The 20,839-nt window shown below is 38.2% G+C and overlaps 2 protein-coding genes across 2 annotated transcripts; both read left to right on the forward strand.

Moving 5' to 3' along the window:
* The first annotated feature begins 27 nt into the window (after positions 1-27).
* On the forward strand, positions 28-5,974 carry LOC147482626 (cytochrome P450 714C2-like). The gene is given in 7 exon segments (XM_086577728.1): positions 28-296; positions 929-1,097; positions 1,530-1,756; positions 2,072-2,319; positions 4,928-5,285; positions 5,517-5,769; positions 5,772-5,974. Coding segments are annotated over 6 exon segments (1,365 nt in total). The 5' UTR covers positions 28-296; positions 929-973; the 3' UTR covers positions 5,927-5,974.
* Positions 5,975-6,609: 635 nt separating this feature from the next.
* On the forward strand, positions 6,610-8,640 carry LOC147482627 (cytochrome P450 76A2-like). The gene is made up of 2 exons (XM_086580616.1): positions 6,610-7,635; positions 7,813-8,640. Exons 1-2 carry the CDS (start codon positions 6,724-6,726, stop codon positions 8,434-8,436), a joined length of 1,536 nt encoding a protein of 511 aa, XP_086436742.1. The 5' UTR covers positions 6,610-6,723; the 3' UTR covers positions 8,437-8,640.
* The last annotated feature ends 12,199 nt before the right edge of the window (positions 8,641-20,839 follow it).

The following is a 20,839-nucleotide window of genomic DNA, read 5'->3' on the forward strand; positions in this document are numbered from 1 at the left end:
ACACAAAACATTCAGCAAAAAAATTCACTGTCCGCCCATTTAACCAAGTATATTGTGTTGTTTGTTCGATTCTTTAGTATGCCTGTAAGATTTTCGACCTACAAAAGATTCCTGTCTACCTAATTTTGAAAAGGGAACTACGTGAAGGAATGCATCTTTCAACCATCTTCTTTAATTTGTCTTTGATGAATATGTCTAAACTCTAAAGTAATATGGCGTGATATTCACAAAGTAAGGAATTTTGTATCTCTTTCAACCGTACGTGAGTGTGAGTGTATTTGGACTCGGTCCAGCAGGTATTAATTACATGTAACAATCGAAGTTTCGTCTTCATGCAAGCATTTAATCCTCATCCTTGCAAATAAATAAGATTTCAGAATTGACAACACTTAAATTGATCCCAAATGTCAACCCGTCCTGTTGCACGTGTGCCAGTGATCCACTTTATACTTTGACTAAAAAAAGGTTATTCAGTTATCTTCTCTCTACCTCTTCTAGTATTCTCTCTTTGTTTAGTTTATTGGGTGCAGCAACTAGATCGGGTAAAAAAATAGAGAGATTATTATTTTTGTTATTTTATACAATTATGGTGGAAGAGTTAAGTGATTTACTGGCTTTATGAACTGTTAATACCTAGTTGGTAATTGAGCTCAATTTGTTCATAATATTTTTTTGAGTTTGGAGCAATATAATGAATGAGAAAAAGAGAGCAAGATATTGTAGGTTTTATTTTCTATCCTTTTTTTACTGGGACACGTGGACCAATGTGGGTAAGGGTCAACATGCACACCACGGATAATCTCATAATCAGTGTGCAACAAATTCGCACTCTCACCATCACCATAGCCTCATAACAATCTTCTTCTGTTTTGCTTTCATACTTTTCTCTACTTTTCTGACTCATCTATATAACATACTATGGTTGAAGCCCAAAAGGCTAAGGGAAAAGCCTTCATTTCTGTATGGAAATCTCATGGACATTACAAGTATACAGAACTCAACTGCTGCGAAGCTCAAAGGACAAGATGGTGTACACTTGTTGGACAACTATTTTCCCGTCTTTTACCCTTATCTAGAGCAATGGAGAAGGCTGTATGGTACAACTGTTCTTTTCATTTCAGTACCTTTTTATGTTCTATGTGCTATTGTTCTCTATCTCTGCGACTTATGGGCTGCTGCATATGTTGTTGGGCAACTAAGTTTGGATGTTAATCAAATCGTACAATATGCATCATTATACTAGTTTCAAATAATTTGAAAACAGAGTATGTTAACAATAGTGAATAGACATTAAGAATCAGATTAACACACACAAGCTAGGCTTCAGTTAAAGTTACTGGTCGAATTATAATTTCTAATTATGTAGGAATAATATGTGCATTGGATGCCTGAAGTAAAAGGGCGTTTTAGATTTCGGCAACTATCGTAGTATTGCTTACATATCATGTTGTGTGTGTTGGTGTGTGTGCCAGTCATTACAAATCAATAAAATTTTGAATTTACGCCAGGCCATATATTGCTAATGACAGGTAACATATTCATGTACTCCATGGGTCCTAGGGTACATTTGTGTGTAACACGCCCTGATCTAGTGAAGGACATAAGCCAGCAAAAGTATATGGGGCTAGGGAAGCCATCTTACCTTACAAATGAACTTGGTCCCATTCTTGGCAATGGTATTATAAGGTCCAATGGTCACTGGTGGGCACAACAAAAGAAAATAATGGCACCAGAGTTCTTCATGGACAAAGTTAAGGTAACTTAAGTTTTAACGTTGGTTTCTTTCTTTTGAATGGACTAACTATCAGTCAGAATTCTCATATGTAGTAAGATCCATGGAGTGTGTCATGTAAGAAAATTTTGAATTTACCAATGCAGCGCATATCAACTGAATATAGTAGTGAAGCCTTGTAATGTAAATATATTTACAGTCCCTGCAATCATTGTATCTGACATAGGATGTTTGAATTGCCATGTTCCAAGCAGGGTGAGATTGTAGAAGTACCAAAATTATTGCTAAGATTTGACAACAACATACTTAAGCTTATTGTCAATGTATATATCTACTTAGGGCATGGTTGGCCTAATGGTGGAGTCAACAATCACATTGCTGAAATCGTGGGAGAACCGAATTGCAAGTGAGGGAGGTATTGCAGACATAAAAATTGGTGATGATTTGAGGGACTTATCTGCTGATGTGATCTCCAGAGCTTGTTTTGGGAGTTCTTATGGCAAGGGAAAAGAGATATTCATAACGCTAGAGGCTCTCAAACAGGTCATGTCTAAGAAAAATATTCTTTTTGGCATTCCAAGCTTTAGGTGAGTCGATTGCCATTTCGTATTTTAAGCTTATTTACGTGATGCGTTTATCTTAAACTGTATTTAAACTCGTGTAGCACATCATCCGTTTTTTTTTTTTGTAAAAAATGATTGTTTAAGATGCACCAAGTCATGCTGCAATAAGAATCATTATCTTTTTACAGTTATGAAGATGAGTAGATACATATGGAGTATGTAATGCAATATGCCACTGCTTGAGACAAATTATGCTTCACTTTACATATTTAAGTTGTAAGTATTTAGCAAATAGATTATCTTATATATTCCATGATTCTATTCTTATTGACCTAAAATTTCAAAATGTACCTCTATAGTTCTGAATGCAACCCAAAGATGTAGCTAGCCATGTCTTAAAATGGAATTTCATAGTTTGGTTTGGAGTAAGAACCTAAGTATATGAAGAGACTACCATACCCTTTAGTCAAGGAAGCCCTAAACAAGCAATGGAAGATTAAGGGTAGCTTTGAAATGGTGGCAGACAAAGATTTGTTTTATTTCAAATTTGTGAATGAGGAAGATCGGCAACTAGTTATTGAATTGGGGCCAATATTCATAGCTGGTAGAGTTTTTAAGTTGTTAGCCTTGGTCTGAATCAGTTGAACAACAACGCAATAAGATTCAATCCCTTCCCGTTTTGGTTAAAATGGATTTGCCTAAACTACTATGGACAAAAAAGGGGATTGAGTTTGTAGGAAGCATACTTGGTGACCCCATATGCATGGATGATGCTACATCAAAAAGGGAGCGACTGAGTTATGCAAGAGCTTGTGTAGTTGTTGATTCTGATTTCTCCTCCCAAGCTCAACTAGGGTGGATTTGGGTAAAGGAGTGCAAGTTGATATAGCTTTGGAATATAATTGGGTGCCTAAAAAATGTCAAATATGCAATATATTTGGACACAGTGATGCCAAGTGTCCAAAGCAGCAGGGTGATACAAGTAAGAGTGAGAAAAACCAACACTTGCAGAAGAAGCAACCAAAGCATAAGCAAAGGTGGACTCCAAAGAAAACAACAAATGTGCAAGGTGGAGCTGGCTCTGGTGGTGATAATGTGGTTAACCCTATTGAGATGGGAAGCTTACCTATTTTTTGTGGTTGATGACCTACAAGTCCCTGTAGCTCAGACCATTGTTACTAATGTTACAGATGCACATCAAATATGTGTAGTTGGTGTTGATACTGAGGCTGCTCCTCTGGATGAAGATATGGCTACTACTGACTGGAGAAGTTCAACTACACCAGCTAAATCACAACCACTTCTAAGCAGTATTGGGAGGGACCAAGTGGTTTCACCTTGTAATGGTAATACTTTTGAGGTTCTCATTAGCAATACTGACATCAATGTCAATACTATTACTGGTGACACTGATGTCAACTCTGTTAAATGCATACAAGGTAATGACATCGATGCCATTAACTTTGACATGGACAAAGGAATGCACTTAATGCTCTATAAAGATGTGAATGCAACCCCCCAAGTAGAACTAGTTGCAGCTAGCTCCAGTCAAGGAGAACTTGTCATTGAAGGGCAACCTGTTGAGGTTCAGTTGTTTAGTAGAGAGAGAGGGATGTATGAGGGACTTGTAGCTAAACAAGAAGAACTCAAGGATCACATGTCAGATGCATGCTTATTTGTGGATACCATTGTAAAGGTGGTGAAGAAGCAAATAAGACACCTATTCAGACAAGGAAAATTGGAACAGAGACAAGAGGCAAAAAGAATCAGAAAAATTCAACTTAAGTCGATGAATGGACTACGGTGAGTAGGCCAAAAAGAGCTACTAGGAATGAATGTAAAGAACCCCCTCCAAGTGTGGTCAAGGGACATTCACCTGGTGAAATCTGTCCTACCTTTGCTATGATGAAGCAAGCATTCAAGGCAAAATATAAAGGTAAGAACCTTGATGGATACATTAAGGAAATTTGGGATGACACTCTTGGTTTAACGTATGCTTGCTGTGAGTGCGGGACGTTTTTTTATGATTTTGAGCATGCACAAAAGCATGTAAGGACGGACCATCCGACCTTGAGGGATAAGCTTTTATTTGGTGGCAAACGATAGATGGTCACGTGTTGTTAGTCTTGCATGTACACCTGCATTGGTGTTATGTTGATGTGTTCCATGATTGTAAGGTTATAGCCTAGTGTTTCATGATTGTAAGGCTCATAGCCTAGTGTCATTGTATTAAGGATCCTCCCTCTAATGATCATAGTCTTAGGGAGGTATGTAACTCTTTGAAGTTTATCAACAGGTAGGGGTCTGCCTTAACCCCATAACTTATTCAAAAAAAAAAAAAGTATATGAAAAGGCCGGAAGATATGCTTTTCGATTGTTGTTTAATGGTTGAACTTAATCAAGAGAGTTTGACTTAAACTTTTCGATCTAGGTGCATTACTTTGGACTTGAGCTCAGATGATTTTCAAACTTTATTGCAAGTAGTGAGTTGTTGGTTAATTGGTTCAAGTTTCAATTAGATTGCATCAACAAATCCATTAGCAACTGTTACCTTTTTTGTTTTTTGTTCATAACCAAAGTGAAACAAATATTTAGTTATGTGTTGCCAATATAACAAGTAGTACTCTTGCAGCTATCTTCCAACCAAGAACAACATGAAAACATGGAAGTTGGAGATAAAGGCCGAATCATTGATATTGAACAGTGTAAAACAGCGTAGACAGGAGTCGACATCTTCAAAAGACCTTTTGATGATTATCCTTGAGAATGCCAATTCTGGTCTACTCACACCAGGCAGCAAAAAGCGATTCATAGTTGACAATTGCAAGAGTTTCTATTTTGCTGGATATGATACAAGTGCAATTGCTGCTCAATGGTGCTTAATGTTACTTGCTTCACATCCTGAATGGCAAATTCGTGCTCATGCTGAAGTGGAAGAAGTTTGTAGTGGTCATTTACCAAATGCTGATTCACTTGTCAAGATGAAACTGGTAATAACCTGAATTGAATAAGTTATTAGTAGAACTTTTCAGTCAGCTGTTTCTGCTTACTTATTATATAGGTCTGCGATCCACAGCTGTCCAAATTCAGTAATGGAGATTTTGTAGTGTAGCTTATTTGCTTACCAAATTGCTAAAGTAGGGAGGACCTCTTGAAATTAGTGTTATCATGCAAGATGACCAATTCAACTGACTGAAACATCTTGCTACTTGTGCACACAGATGACCATGGTGATACAGGAATCTCTGCGCCTATACCCTCCTACTATGTTTGTAGCAAGAGAGGTTATAGAAGAGGTGAAACTTGGAGATCTTCGAATACCAAAGGGTATTAACATTTGGATTCCAATCTCTACAATGCACCGTGACCCTGCAATTTGGGGTGAAGATGCGAATGAGTTTAAACCAGATAGGTTCGCAAATGGCATCTCTAGTGCTTGTAACCTACCAAATGCATACATACCATTTGGAATGGGTTCAAGGACCTAGCAATGGTAGAACTGAAGATTATCCTCTCTCTTCTCCTCTCAAAGTTTTCTTTGTCTTTATCTCCAAAATATCAACATTTCCCTGTGAATAAAATGTTTGTTCAGCCAGGATATGGAGTAGACCTTCTAATAAAGAGGATATGACTTACAATGTAATTAACATCAAAATAATGGAGTGTACTTTCGTTTTGACCTGTTGAATGATGATTACCTATGTTTTCAAGCATAATTCTCTTACTCATAAGTTCTCGTACCAACCAAGAACTCCTAGTGTACTAGAGAATCCATGGTTAATGGGAAAGAAGTAGACTTTAGATGTTGTAACCTCAGTCTATATGAATTGGACACAATTTTTATAGACTCGTCTCTTAAATTACCAAAGACGCTACATCGAGTATGTCCGAAACAACAATGAAACACGAAGATCAAAATATTTGCATTCTCAATGGGTACTAAGCTGATTAGCTACATCAAAAGGCTTCCCTGTTAAGTTTAGGTGCAGTTACCGAGTCTTAACATTGGATTCGATTGTTTGACCACAAGATAATCTTTTCTAGACTCTCTTCTGTTTTCCTCTTCAAACATTTGCTTTTAGAAGATTCCCATTCATTGTTGTTTGGTAGCGTCTGTTGTTATTACGAAAGCTTGGGTTAGCATATCGAAACCACAGCATAAGACAAAGCACAAACACCATTGAAGGCTTGGTTATGGCGGTCTTAACAACATCTGCTTTTTGTTGTAATTGCATTAAAAGAGAAAGATAATGATTTACATATTTTGCCAAAATAGATGACACAATCACATTCGGCATGAATGTACTCATCACTTAACTTTACTTGCCGTATAGTTTTTACGCACAGACTCAATAAGATGGAAACTTTACACATGTAATTGAGATGAACAAAGAAGAGTTAATGATTTGAATCATATGAGATTCAGTGATGGACTGGTCATTGGTTTCTGTGGTATGGTGCGGCATTTGTTTAGCAGTTATGTTGCTCCTACTTGTAACAACTATGAAAAAGGCTAGTGTTGGCGCAAACCAACTTCCTCCTGGGCCACCAGGATGGCCAGTTTTTGGAAACATGTTTGATTTGGGTACAATGCCACACATTTCCTTATCCAGCCTTAGTCGAAAATATGGTCCTGTCGTTTGGCTTCGATTGGGTACAGTGAACACTATGGTGGTATCATCAGCTGAAGCAGCCATGGAAATGTTCAAGAACCATGACCTCACTTTTGCCGGCAGAAATATCACTGAGGCCATGAGGGCCTGTTCTTATAACCAAGGCTCAATGGCTTTAGGCCAACACGGGCCATACTGGCGCATGTTGAGACGCATCTGTACCACAGAGCTCTTCACAAATAATCGAATCAATGAAACGGAGCGGCTACGTACAAAGTGTATAGACAACATGTTAAGGTGGATGTGGGATGAATCTCAGAAGAAAGGCAGTATAGAGCTTGTGCGGTTTGTCTCCCTTATGAGCTTTAATGTCATTGGTAATGTCATGCTTTCTGCAGACCTGGTTGATCCACAGTCCAAAGAAGGGGATGAATTCTTCAAATCGATTTCTAGAACTATAGAATGGGGTGGAAAGCCTAATGTGGCTGATTTCTTTCCCTTCTTGCAATGGCTTGACCCACAGCGTATAAAGAAAAATATGACACGAGATATGGGGAATTCACTTGACTTTGCTTCTCGTTTTGTTAAGCAAAGAATTCTAGATAGACAAAACAAGAAAAAGAGCACAAAGGTAGATTTCCTCGATGTGATGTTAGACTTTCAAGGCAATCAGAAAGATGGTGAACCTGCAGATATCTCTGAGAAGAACATCAACATAATGATACTGGTAAGGAAAGCTTAAATCAGATGCCTTCACAATATGCACCTACACATTTTACATGTTACATATACAGAGCACCCTGTTCCTATATTTATCTTGTTTTAATACAGTTAAATACTGTTCTGTTCATTTTATTTTTTCTATATCTTTATATACGTCTAACTAGTTGCCTGGATGATGTAGGAATTATTTACAGCCTCTACAGACACAACTACTAGCACTATAGAGTGGGCGATGACAGAGCTCCTTCGCAACCCTGGTGTAATGAGAAAGGTTCAGGAAGAGCTAAACCAAGTCGTGGGTCAGAACAAATGTATCGAAGAGAGTAAAATAGGAGACCTACACTATTTACAGGCTGTATTGAAGGAAACACTGAGGTTGCATCCTCCAGTACCTTTACTAGTACCTCATAGAGCCATGGACGATACCAAATTCATGTCATATTCAATACTTAAGGACACACAGATTCTTGTAAACGTTTGGGCAATAGGAAGAGATCCAGTTTGCTGGGATGATCCTTTGTCCTTTAAGCCGGAGAGGTTCTTTAGGTCTAGCACCGATTATAAGGGACACCATTTTCAGTTTATCCCATTTGGAGCAGGTCGACGGATGTGTGTAGGTCTACCGCTGGCGCATCGCATGCTTCACCTTGCCCTAGGTTCATTAGTTCATTCTTTTGAATGGGCTCTTGAGGATGGTATTACACCAGAGAAGATGGATATGAGGGAGAGGTTGGGTATAACATTGAGAAAGGCTGATCCGTTGAAGGTAGTACTGAAACTTCGTGGCGGTGAAGGAAAATCATGATACAGCCAATTAGATGAAACAACAGACGTAGAACTTCAGTCTTTCAGATTGTACTTGGCTAGTCGCACTTTTTTTTGTAGTCAAATTTAGTAAATGCATGTAATCCCATCTGGATACTTTTCTCTTGATTTCATAAACTAGGACAATCCTACATTCTCGTCCTAGGACGTATCCAATCCACTTAAAGCAGTTCAAATTGTCCAATCTCTCGAAGTTACCACAATCAATCTAGAAGCACACAAGGCAAAATTTTGAAAACATAAAAATGGAAGAGAAAAGTAAAACTGCTGGTGACATGTCATGAAACAAGGCAACTTAACGACTCTACCGCGAGGGATTACAGATTACCCAAATCAATCAGAACTTCCTTTTATCTGTGGAAGGATTTCGACAGTACAGTGAAATATTGAGAATCCGGACAATTTGTTCCGATGCATCAAACTAAGCCATCAGATTATATTGACTACATGATAGTATTTACCCTTAATTTTTTTTTCTTAAAATAATATTTTAGCCTTACTATCCGTAGCATTTTTGGCATGAAAAGGACTAATACACTGGATATACATATATGCTTTGTCACAAGTATTCTGGTTTTGCATTGTTTATGAAGAAAAAGATCAGTATGACAGAGTAAATGTTGGGGTTTGTACCAATGCCAATCGATTCCCCACTACACATATAATTTGTATTTGAACACAATTCAACTCCAAACAAATTCTAAATGTTAACTACAACCTATACTAACATGCCCAACTCGCTAAACAACTATTAACAACAAATAATAATGTAAAGCAGTAAAAGCAACCAATGATGCCTACTTCCACAAGAGCTAGTTCTTTATAAAGTAGGAAAGAAGATTACAATCTCTCCTTTCAGTCTCTCATCTTACTAGATCACTTTTATCTTTTTACAGGGTTATCTCTCTGTAAAGGTTATCTCTCTCAATCTTGATAGCTTTCAAGATTGGGTTTTCTCTCTCTGGTTGCTTGCTTGCATTAGTCATGATTTTCCAAAACCTTGATTTTGTTTTTATATGAAAAAACAAATTTTGTGGTTACTGTAGCGAAGCCCACGAAATTAGACTTGGGCGCGGGTCACGCTCGGGTCAAGACCAATCTGAGTGTGGATCGCGCTGAAAGCACTGGAGGTCTTCTACAGCATGGGCGCGGGTCGTGCCTTGGTTAAGGCCAATCTGAGCGCGGATCGCGCTTTGGACATCTCAACGCAGAATGAATTCCTTTCCTCCTCATGGGAGGGATAAAGCCAATAGTAAACAGGTGATTCATCACACCGAAACCAAAAATATAATAGAAAGTTAGAAACGATAGTCAAACAAGAAGCTAGTATTCTACATCAAAAACAAAACAGTAGTATTTTGTTGGTAGAATCCAATGAGAACCTCGTCTCTTGAATGGGACGACAGGGATAATCCTAGTAGGCTACTAGCGAACTGGCGTGGTATGAAAGGTTCAGGTTCTTACAGTTTTTCTAACAGCCTATGTTTTCAAAGCAGTGTTCTCTGTTATGTGCCTCCAACAATTCTATCAATTTTATTGGATTTAATTGGCCTAGGCTTTGGTTGGCATGCATGGAACAAAGTTTGGACACTACAATCAGGGATAGAGAAGAGTGCTTTGATGGGTTCTAATGTCTCAACTTAACAAAGAAAGCCTTTCTATCAAATGAGAGCCTGATCTGATGGTGCAAATAAGCTCCATCAAATTAAACTTTTTATCCCTTATAGCAAAAAACAATTGAAACAGAATTCACTAACGTACATTATTATTTGATTTGATATTGTAGAGGCGTAGTGGGCTTCTAACTGGAAATAAACGAATGGACCCCTGTAGCACTTCCGTCAACAGAGTTCATAGAGATTTCTTCCTGTACAATGGGAAGCCTTAACTTTGGTCCTTCACAATATGGTTAATATATCAGATTCATTATTAGATTCAATGAACCAGTTCCAACGAGTAAATGCGAACCAAGGCCAATAATTAGAGAGTGTTTCTACAGCAACACACACTTTGAACACAATTTGTGAACACAATGACGTGGCAAGCTGAGAGACCTTGATTTTCAGTACTTCTTTGAGAAATACACACGCACCCCCTACCTAATGAGTGCCACGTCATTGTGTTCACAATTTTCAGTTCATTTTGTGTGTTGCTAAAGACTTTTCCATAATTAGAAGTAGATTTATTAGTAAAACCGGAGGTTTACTGAAAGAAATTGTGCAACTAAACCAATCATTGCTGATACTTAGTTCCTTCGCTTGTACCTATTTCATCATCTACGTCAAACCCGTAACACTCTCATGCGCCACAGGAGTTTTAATACTGCCTTTAACGGATCAGCCTTTCTCAGTGCTACACCCAACCTCTCCGTCATGTCCACATTTTCTGGCGTTACACCATCTTCAAGTGCCCATTCTAAAGATTGAATCAGTGAACCCAGTCAGGGGCGGCTCAAGTCAATCGGGGCCCTAAGCAAAGTTTGAATATGGGGCATTATAGTATTAATATATACCAATAAAATTGTTATATCTTATGGATTTGTTTACGTTATTTCGTATGAATGCAAACCTCAATTTATTTAACAAAGAATTTAGAATATAACAATTATTATAAAAATTGATCACAATTTTTTATTTTTTTTCTTTATTGAATAGTCATCTCATAAATTTGAAACTTCAATAAATTTATTTAACAAAGAAATGCACAAGAGAGAGAAGAAGAATTCTACACCAAATAAAACAATATATATAATGATGGATTATAGTAAAAAACCAAAAAAGACAAAAGAAGAATAGAGGTAAGATTGAAGTGTTGTCTTCAATGCCCCATATTTGATTATTTGTTATAGAGTGATGAATAATTTTAATAAATTATAGAGACATACATGTATTTTTTTGGAGAAGGCGAAAATGCGAGTGAAACGAAGGCGTTTAACGTGATTTTCTAGTTTCAAATTTTCCAATGTAAAAGCGATAATCTAACGAATTAAAATAAATGAAAAACAATAATAATAGGTTTTTTTTTTTTTTTTTTTTAATAAAGCAATAACGAGTTGTAAGCTAAAATATATTGGGAGCCCCTTGGGCTGCGGGGCCCTAAGCAGTTGCTTATTATGCTATGGGGTAGAGCTGGCCCTGAACCCAGTGCAAGGTGAAGCGTACGTTGTGCCAATGACATGCCTACACAAATCTGCCGCCCTGCTCCACATGGGATGAATTGAAAATGCCTTCCCTTGTAATCAATATTTGAACTTAGGAATCTCTCTGGTTTGAAGGACAAAGGATCATCCCAAAAAACTGGATCCCTTCTAATTGTCCAAACATTAACAAGAATTTGTGTCTTTGGGTACTGAATATCCCATAAACTTTGTATCTTCCATAGCCCTCCGAGGTATTAATAGAGGTACTAAAGGATGCAACCTTAAAGTTTCCTTCACCACAGCCTGGAAATAGTGCAAGCTTCCAACGTCAACTTCTTCCATCTTCTTGTTATGAACCAATACTTGGTCTAGTTCCGCTTGGACATTTCTCATTATACTGTTGGGGTTAATACCAATACCAATCGATTCCTCACTACACAGATAACTCGTAGTTGAACTCAATTCAACTCCAGACAACAATCTAAATATCAACTACAACCTAGCTAACATGTCCAACTCGCTAAACAACTATTAACAACAGATAATAATGTAAAGCAGTAAAAGCAAACTACAACACAAAGATATACCGTGGTTGGGCCAATGGTGTCTACTTCCATAAGAGCTAGTCCTTTTATAAAGTGGGAAGGAAGATTACAATCACTCCTTGTAGTCTCTCACCTTACTAGATCACTCCTCTCTCTTTACAGGCTTGTATCTCTGTAAAGGTTATCTCTCAATCTTGATTACTTTCAAGATTGGGTTTCTCTATTTGTTCTTGTGTATTTTCGTGTCTCTTCTGAGTGTTAGGTTTTGCTAAAAACCCCACCCAACCTTTATTGCAAACTCGCGGTCCACAAAAAATAGAATTCTTCTGAAAATAGACATGAGCGCGGGTCGCGCCTTAGGCAAGGCCAAGTCGAGCGCGGGTTGCGCTGAAAGTACTAGAGGTCGACCAAGGCATGAGCGGGTTTGGCAGGTAGCTATTCTGCGACTCGCTCCGGCTTATGCACGCAAGCAAAATCCTTTTCTCCTCATGTGAGGGATAACTCAACAATCTCCCCGAGCGGTGAGGGGATACCTCCATGCAATTTCCAACTCAACAGGAGGAGTCTGCTACCATTCCGGCGGTAACACAACAAACATCAAACTTACCTTTCGGTAAGACTTTGGTCATCATATCCGACCCGTTCTTGTCGGTATGGATCTTCTCGATACACAAATGCCTGTATGTGCTTCTCTAATCCAATGATAACGCACATGTATGTGCATGGATCTAGAATGGAAACTCGGATTTTACTCAAATGGATGGCATTTCGACCGTCACATAGAACTACAAATTGTTTTACTTTTTAGCCCTAGTTAAATCGAAGACCTCTTCATCCATTGATAAGTGCTCAAAAAGTGCTATTTAACCCTCGATTATGCCTCTTGTTTAGCCATCTTAGTGGACTAATAGTGTTTATATGTTGTGTTTTAAGATTACTGGGTGAAAAAGAGAGTTTTGTAGAATATTAGAAAAATGGGGTAAAAGCGAAGCAATTTGGAGCATTAAGGATCACATGGGAGGCCGTGGACAATCATGGAGAAGGCCAAGGAATTGGAGTTGTTAAAGATGCGACTTGGACCTATTTTAAAGTCTATTTGGAAGCCCAAGGCCAAAGGATTAAGTTGCTTGGACCAAAGCCCGCAAAGAAGATAGAAGGATAGAAGCGAAGAGAGAAAATGAAACATGCATCCGGGACGATGTACCGAGCGTCCGACGCATTGATTGCGTCCGGGACGATAGATCGGCGTCTAGGCGCATTGATTAAGTCTGGGGCCGCATGAATAATCGTCGAGGGCGCATGAATCGAAGATTGTAGCCAATTCTTTCTCGGTTTGAAGGCGAAGTCGGGACTCTAGAAGAAGTCTATTTGTATTAGGAAACAAATGGCGGTTTGGAATGCTTCTAGAGCTCATTGTAACCCCTATAAATAGAGGACCTAAGTGCCTCATGTAAAGGGGCCAATTCATTATATTCTTGTCTCGAACTTGAAATGAGAGAGAGATTAATAATAAAAGATCGGTTTTAACTAGGTGAGTCTTAATAAATTAGTCTTTCTAGTCTTATGTTCTTCCGACTCTTCTTCTTCTCGTTCTTAGTGTTCTTCCTTCTTTATGGAAGGCTAATCTTCTCCTTCAGGAGGAGATGAAGCCGATGCTTAAGGTTTAATGATTCTTACGGTTCATGGTATTCTTGTCGGGTTAGTTCTTTATGTTTGTAGTTATTAGTTCCATTACCGGGGATGGAAGTATAGAATAGGGTTTATGTTTTGCAATATTAATATCATGCTAGTGTTCTTTACTTTTCTTCTAGTAGTATAGTTCTTTTAGAGTTAGGGAAGTATTCTTTGTGTTGCCTTAGAAGGGGTAGCTTCGGTGGGGTGGTGCCTAGGGGAAGTATTCTTTGTGTTTGCCTTAAGTGGTGATTCATTGAATGGCCCCTATTAGGAAAGTACTCCTTGATGTTGCTCTTGGTAATACATTGAATGGCTGCCGAGCTCACATAAAAGGAAAAGAAGATATTAATAGCATAAACATAAGAACAACCTTAAGTAGAGTTAATTGTTATCGATGTTTTAGATCGAGGGCATGGCACTTGCTTTCGATTGCCTAATTGTAGTCTACTTGTAAGAACAACCATGAAGCGGAAGGTCATAGATTAAAAGTATTGGTGGATTCTAATATCTTGAATTCCTCTCTTATAAATTCCCAATAGTTTAGTTAATTTAGTTTAGTTTAGCATTAGAATCTAAATCTCTATAATCATAGTTTTTAATCCATTAAACCCCTTTCAGATCTGTCCGTCACATAACATACACTTAAAAGTGGGAAGGATACCTTACTCATCCTTTACTTATTGAGGGATAATTAGGTTTTGATACGCTTCTATTTGTTCCAGCGACCATCATACATCTACATCATCCATACACATCACACAAAAAAGAAGGTGTCAAATTGTGTGTGTAGATGTGTATGAATGATGTATATATGATCGCTTGAAAAAAGAAGCATATCAAAACCTAATTATCCCTCAAATAAAAAGGAAAGGGTATCGTTCCAATTTTAAGTAAATGTTATGTGAAGGACGACCTAAAGATTTTAAAGGATTAAAAACTATGATTATAAATTTAGATTCTAATGCTAAACTAAACTAAATTAACTAAACTATTGGGAATTTATAAGAGAGGGAATTCAAGAGATTAGAATCCAAAATACTTTTAATCTATGACCTGCCTTCATGGTTGTTCTTACAAGACTGAACTAAATTAAATCGAAAGCAAGCGCCGATGCCCTCTGACGAAAACATCGTTAACAATTAACTCTTACTTTGAGGTTGTTCCTATGTTTATGCTATTAATATCTTCTTTCCTTTATCTGTGAGCTCGGCAGCCAATTCAACTGAGCAACATCAAGGAGTACTTCCTAATAGGGCACCCATTCAATGAATCACCAACTTAAGGCAAACACAAAGAATACTCCCCAGGCAGCCATGACACTACCCCTGGCAAAACAAAGAATACTTCCCTAACTTTTAAAGAACTATACTACTAGAAGAAAAGTAAAGAACACTAGCATGATATTAATATTGCAAAACATAAACCTATTCTATACTTCCCATCCCCCCCTGTGTCAATGAAACTAATAACTAAAAACATAAAGAACTAACCCGATTGAAAACACCATAAACCGAAGAATCATTAAACCTTAAGACCGGCTTCATCTCCTCCCTTTGAAGGAGAAGATTAGCCTTCCATATAGAAGGAAGAACAAGAAGAAGAAGAGTTGAAGAACATAAGACTAGAAAGACTAATTTATTAAGACTGGTTAAAACCGATATTTTATTATTAATCTCTCTCGCCAAGTTCTCGAGACAAGAATATAAGTGAATTGGCCCATTACATGAGGCACTTAGGTTCTCTATTTATAGGGGTTACAATGAGCTCTAGAAGCATTCCAAACTATCATTTGTTTCCTAATACAAATAAACTTCTTCCAGAGTCCCACTTCGCCTTCAAACCGGGAATTGGCTGCGATGTCGATTCATGTCCCCGGACTTAATCAATGCGTCTGGATGCTCGATCTATGCGTCTTAGACGCAATCAATGCGTCTGGACGCTCGATACATGCGTCCCAGACGCATAAGTCGATTTTTCTCTCGCTTCTATCCTTCTATCCTCTTTTGGGGCTTTGGTCCAAGCAACGAATCCTTTGGCCTTGGGCTTCCAAATAGACTTTTAAAATAGGTCCAAGTCGCATCTTTAACAACTCCAATCCTTCGCCTTCTCCATGATTGTCCACGAGCCTCCCATGTGATCCTTAATGTCTCCGGTTGCTTCGCTTTTACCCCATTTTCTCCAATATTCTACAAAACTCTTTTTCACTGTGAAATCTTAAAAACACAACTTATAAACACTATTAGTCCACTAAGATGGAACTATCGTCGTGGCGGCGGTACTTACTTAAGCAATCCAAGTGATTCACCATAACCCTAGAAGAGAGACTTTAGGACAACGGGCGAGATACTAGTCTTAAGCCCAACCCATTGAGGAAAAGTAGTTTTACATTCTAGTATAATTTAGAATAGTTGCATAGTAGGATAGTTTTTGTTATTTTTAAGATATAATTTTCTAGTGTATGCCTCATCGTCCATATCATCGTCCGGTAAAGAACACAACAATGGACAAGGTTTAACAACCAACTCACAAGAATACTAGGCGAGATTGATATAATGGCCGCACCTGATGATAGAGGTGTTTTGGACACCAATAATCCTGAAGTTATCCTACCCATGCAAGCCGCAATGAGGAAAGAAGGCGGCGATTTCTATTTGCCAATCATTGGAGACCCACCAAGCAATATTGTTTTTCGAGGAGAGCGAAGCTAACCGGTTTGAACTTAGAGCATCGATGTAATCTCTATGCTTCCAAAGTTCAATGGTTCGGAATAATGTTCACCTTATGTTCACATGAACAAATTTCTATCGATCCTCCTCTAACTTTCAAGAACCGGAATATCGGGGATGAGAGTATCAAGTTAATTCTTTTTCCACTCTCTTTCGAAGGTAAAGCATCCGAATGGTTAACTGCCGCGACCGATCAATTCAATCAACAACCGGGAGAAGTTGAGAACAAAGTTTATGAACAAGTTCTACCCACCCTGAAGATGGATGCCATGCGGCAAGCCATCGGCAATTTCAAAGGGAAGGTGGTGAAGAATATCATCAAAGGCGGGAGAAATTCAATAATCTGCTAGTCTCATGTCCACATCATGGTTATGATAAGAGCACATGTGGCTCATTTTTTTTTCGAGGACTTTCTACTATGAACAAGCGGATGATCTTGTCACACCCCAATTTACGGCAGTCGGAAAAACATTATTTGTTCCCGACTCTTCGATTTCGAGGTGTGGCGACTCTCCACTTCCAAAACCCCTAAACGGTTTAAATATCGCGGATAATTAAAACCAATAAAAATTTTCACTTAAATAAGAGTCCTCTTCATTATAAAAATTTACAAATAAGATTAGGTTACAAATCTCTTTTCAATAACTCTTTAATTAAAATTACAAATGAAAATACAAATAATATTGCCTCAACTGAAAATCTATATCACCTTAAGGAAAACAAAACCTATCTTGAAATGCAACGCTAACTTAAAAAACCACAAGCGGCCCCTGAACCTTCTTCAACACTAAACTGTCAAAACTTATCAACTATGTTCATTGAATGAACACACGATAAACAAACATGCAAATCGGTTGATTATAAAAAAATGCTTTGGTGTGTAAATACTAAAATACAACATATACTTATACCAATATATACACAAACCATACGGTAGTTAGTTCCTCCACCGAAACCTTAACTTTCAACAACTAATACAACATCCGTAAAGTACAATAATCTCGGCGGTGGTTCCTCCACTCGAGAATATAACTTCCAACAACTAATACAACATACCATAATGCATAATAAAAGACATTTAGTTCCTCCACGGGAGCGCCTTAGGTTCTAACTAAACTACTAACCCGATAAACATATACAATCATCTATCTAGAGATATATCATTTACCAACATATTACCATAATTATATTGGTTTAGACTTTCTTTGTGTGTCCCTAAAATCACATCGTTATCTATGTCTTACCTAGTTTCCCGGCTACCACAATCGCTACCCAACGAACATGTACATCCACATGCCTCCCCTTACATAATGAGCCACTCCGTGTAAACTACCACGGCGGGGATGCGCACACCAGGTAAATCCTCACACGGAAGCCAAATCTATGTAAATCATTGCCACTATTCGGCATAAAATATATCATGCGTCATCGTTCTATTTTGCGAACGGAATAATCAAGCCACTATTAAATCGCCGGGAGGGCCATTCAGCTTTTCTTGAAGCGCCCGGGGAAGGCCAATCACATTACTTCGCCCGAAGGCCATTCGGATTAACTGAAAGCGCCCGAAGGGCGCCCAAAACCATTCAGATTAAGCTGAAAGCGCCAAAAAGGCCAATCACATGAGTTGTGGTAGCTGGGTTCTAGGATTTTTAGTTCGTAATTTATTCAAGTGTCATACATTAATGACTCATAATAAATCCACTATATCACGTGCAAGTCAATTGCCTTATTGCACTAAGCCACAATATATAGAAATATCTCAATATATCTCATAACCATTTTCATACTTTCACGTGCCAATATATTATTGCACTACACCACACTCCGTGGGCAAATATTAAGCCAATACTATGCTACCTCATAGTAGCATCTCACATATATAATAATGGAGCGTTTATATAAATTTCTCCAAGATATTACATTAATATATATATCCCAACATATGATATCATGTCATAATGCTTCAACGTATCACATACATTTTTATTATAACGTATTAGGAATATAATGTCTCCTAACATCTCAATATCGTCACGTGTCAAAAATACACAACATCAATGTCAAATCTTTCTTAGATAATGACAACCAAATTTATACAAGCTTCCACAGCATTTTATTACTATATGTGTCCATATAATATACAACATAAAACGTAACACAATTAAACAGTCCACAGTCTACAATCAAAGCCCAATATATATATGCTTTACACACTACTCACGTCAAATCTAAATTAGATAATGACCAACCAAGTTATATAATATCGACAATATTTTATTACTATATTTGTCCATACAAATCAAATAGGTGAAAAACTGGAAAAGTCAACATTTCATAGTCAACGGTCAAAGTCAACATGTCATGGTCAAAGTCAAAGTCAACCGTCAATGGTCAAAGGTCAACATGTCCTGGTCAAAGTCAAACTGTCGTTTCCGTGTTCGACAGGTTCAGGGTCTCATAGCCATGGTTCATGGCTAAGGGCAAAGGTGCATGGCTCATGGCTAAGGTAATGGTTCGGACCCAACTGGCCAAACCCAAACCTTAGAACCCGAAAGTCTAAAACCAACTTATTAATTCTACCCGACCCAAATGGGATCTATATTAAATTATATGGACTGGCCCAAGCAATATTAGAAGCGGGCCCAAAAAGCAGGTTAAGTGGTTAGGTCCAAAATTAAACTTGGTTGGCCCCCCAAACTTAATTTAAACTGGGGCCCCAAACTAAACTTAATTAAAAGTTTGGTCCAAAGCTTAAAAGATTAATATCGGCCCAAAACGAGAAAAATTGGTTTATTTAAAACATAAAATGAGGCGGTCCACAAAACAAAGGCTAAAAAGAATTGGTCGAACACAAAAATGATGTGGTCCGATGATTAAAATACCACCCAAACCAATGACTAATGGGTCCGGGTCCCAACTAACCAACCCAAAGCCCAACCATCTAAACCGGCCCAAGCCCAAACTGTCCACAGTTCATCTTCTCCAACTGCCACCACCGACCACCCAATTTTTCCGGCCACCCACTCCCATTCCATTAAGTCGGTTAGACTCCCCATCCAAACCCAACCAACTTTAATGAAAACAACAAGCCCAAATCGTCCAATCCAAACATCACAAAAACTAGATCTAGGAATTTCTTGCCGCCATTAATGGTATTTCAAACTTCCAACGGTATTCATGCCTCCTCACTACCCCCATACCTCAAACCACCAACCCAGCGATACCAAAAACACGGTTCAAACAACGAAAATCACAAATAAAACCCAACCCCTCAATATCCGCGGTAATGGCGTTGGTTAATTATTAATTCTCTTAATGAGCTTCCAACAGCTCTATGCTAACCACCAATCTTAATCCGGCTATCACGAGTTTCAACCCCATCAATTCAACCCAAAACCAACCCAAAACAGCCCAACCGCCCGGCGCCATTAAAACCTCTCGAAACCGACAAAGCTTCGACCCAAACATCAACCAACGAGTTCAAACAAATAAAAAACATCATAGTTCAACCCACGTAAAATCAAAAGAGTATAAGCGGAAAAACAAGGAAAATGGCGATTTCTCTAATGGGGCTTTAAACTTAATTCCTTAACATACGTAAAGCTTGGCGATTAAATCTCAATTTCGGATTTCCGAGTTTTAACAACACGACAGAACGCCGAATAATGAACAGTAAAATTTAGTGAAAACATAGGACAATAAAACGGTTTCTGTATTTCGGTGAAATAGCAAAGTAGCTACTCACCTGTATGTACAGCTCCTACGAATTTCTCCGAGTCCGAGCCGTCGCGCTCCACCCTCCAGAAATCCAACTTTCATCTCTACCTCCATTTTCATTATTTTATTATTCTCTGAACCCTATTTTCCAAAACAATGTGTTTATATACTGGGGTCCGAAACCCAAGCCCAACACAGACTCGGGCCCAAAACCAGGCCCACGTATCCCGAGTCCAATCCGACGAATTTTGAAAATAAATAAATAAATAATTAATAAATAAAAAAATCGTGATTTAAAAATACGGTAGATTCTGGTCTGATTAATGCATCAAGGTAAGTTTACATCATTGGATGGAGAGGAAGCCTACAACTTTCGAGAATTTAGGCTGAAGACACTCAACAATGGAGTACTAGCAACGGGGCGTAGCTAGAGTGGAGGGTGCCGAAGAAATTTGGCAACCAAATTCAAGAAGACCCAAATCAAGCAATGCAATCAATTATGGCAAAACTATCAACGGGACTTGAAAATCTGAACAAGAAGTTTGATCGATTCTCCATGAATCCTCCAAAACCAAACAATTT

The sequence above is a fragment of the Coptis chinensis genome, chromosome 8 (genome assembly GCF_015680905.1).
Source record: "Coptis chinensis isolate HL-2020 chromosome 8, ASM1568090v1, whole genome shotgun sequence".
Classification (NCBI taxonomy): Eukaryota; Viridiplantae; Streptophyta; class Magnoliopsida; order Ranunculales; family Ranunculaceae; genus Coptis; species Coptis chinensis.

Coding starts and splice junctions, on each gene's coding strand:
- LOC147482627 (XM_086580616.1), top strand. CDS start 6,724: ATGGACTGGTCATTGGTTTCTGTGGTATGGTGCGGCATTTGTTTAGCA. Junction 7,636..7,812: donor ACATCAACATAATGATACTG/GTAAGGAAAGCT, acceptor TGGATGATGTAG/GAATTATTTACAGCCTCTAC.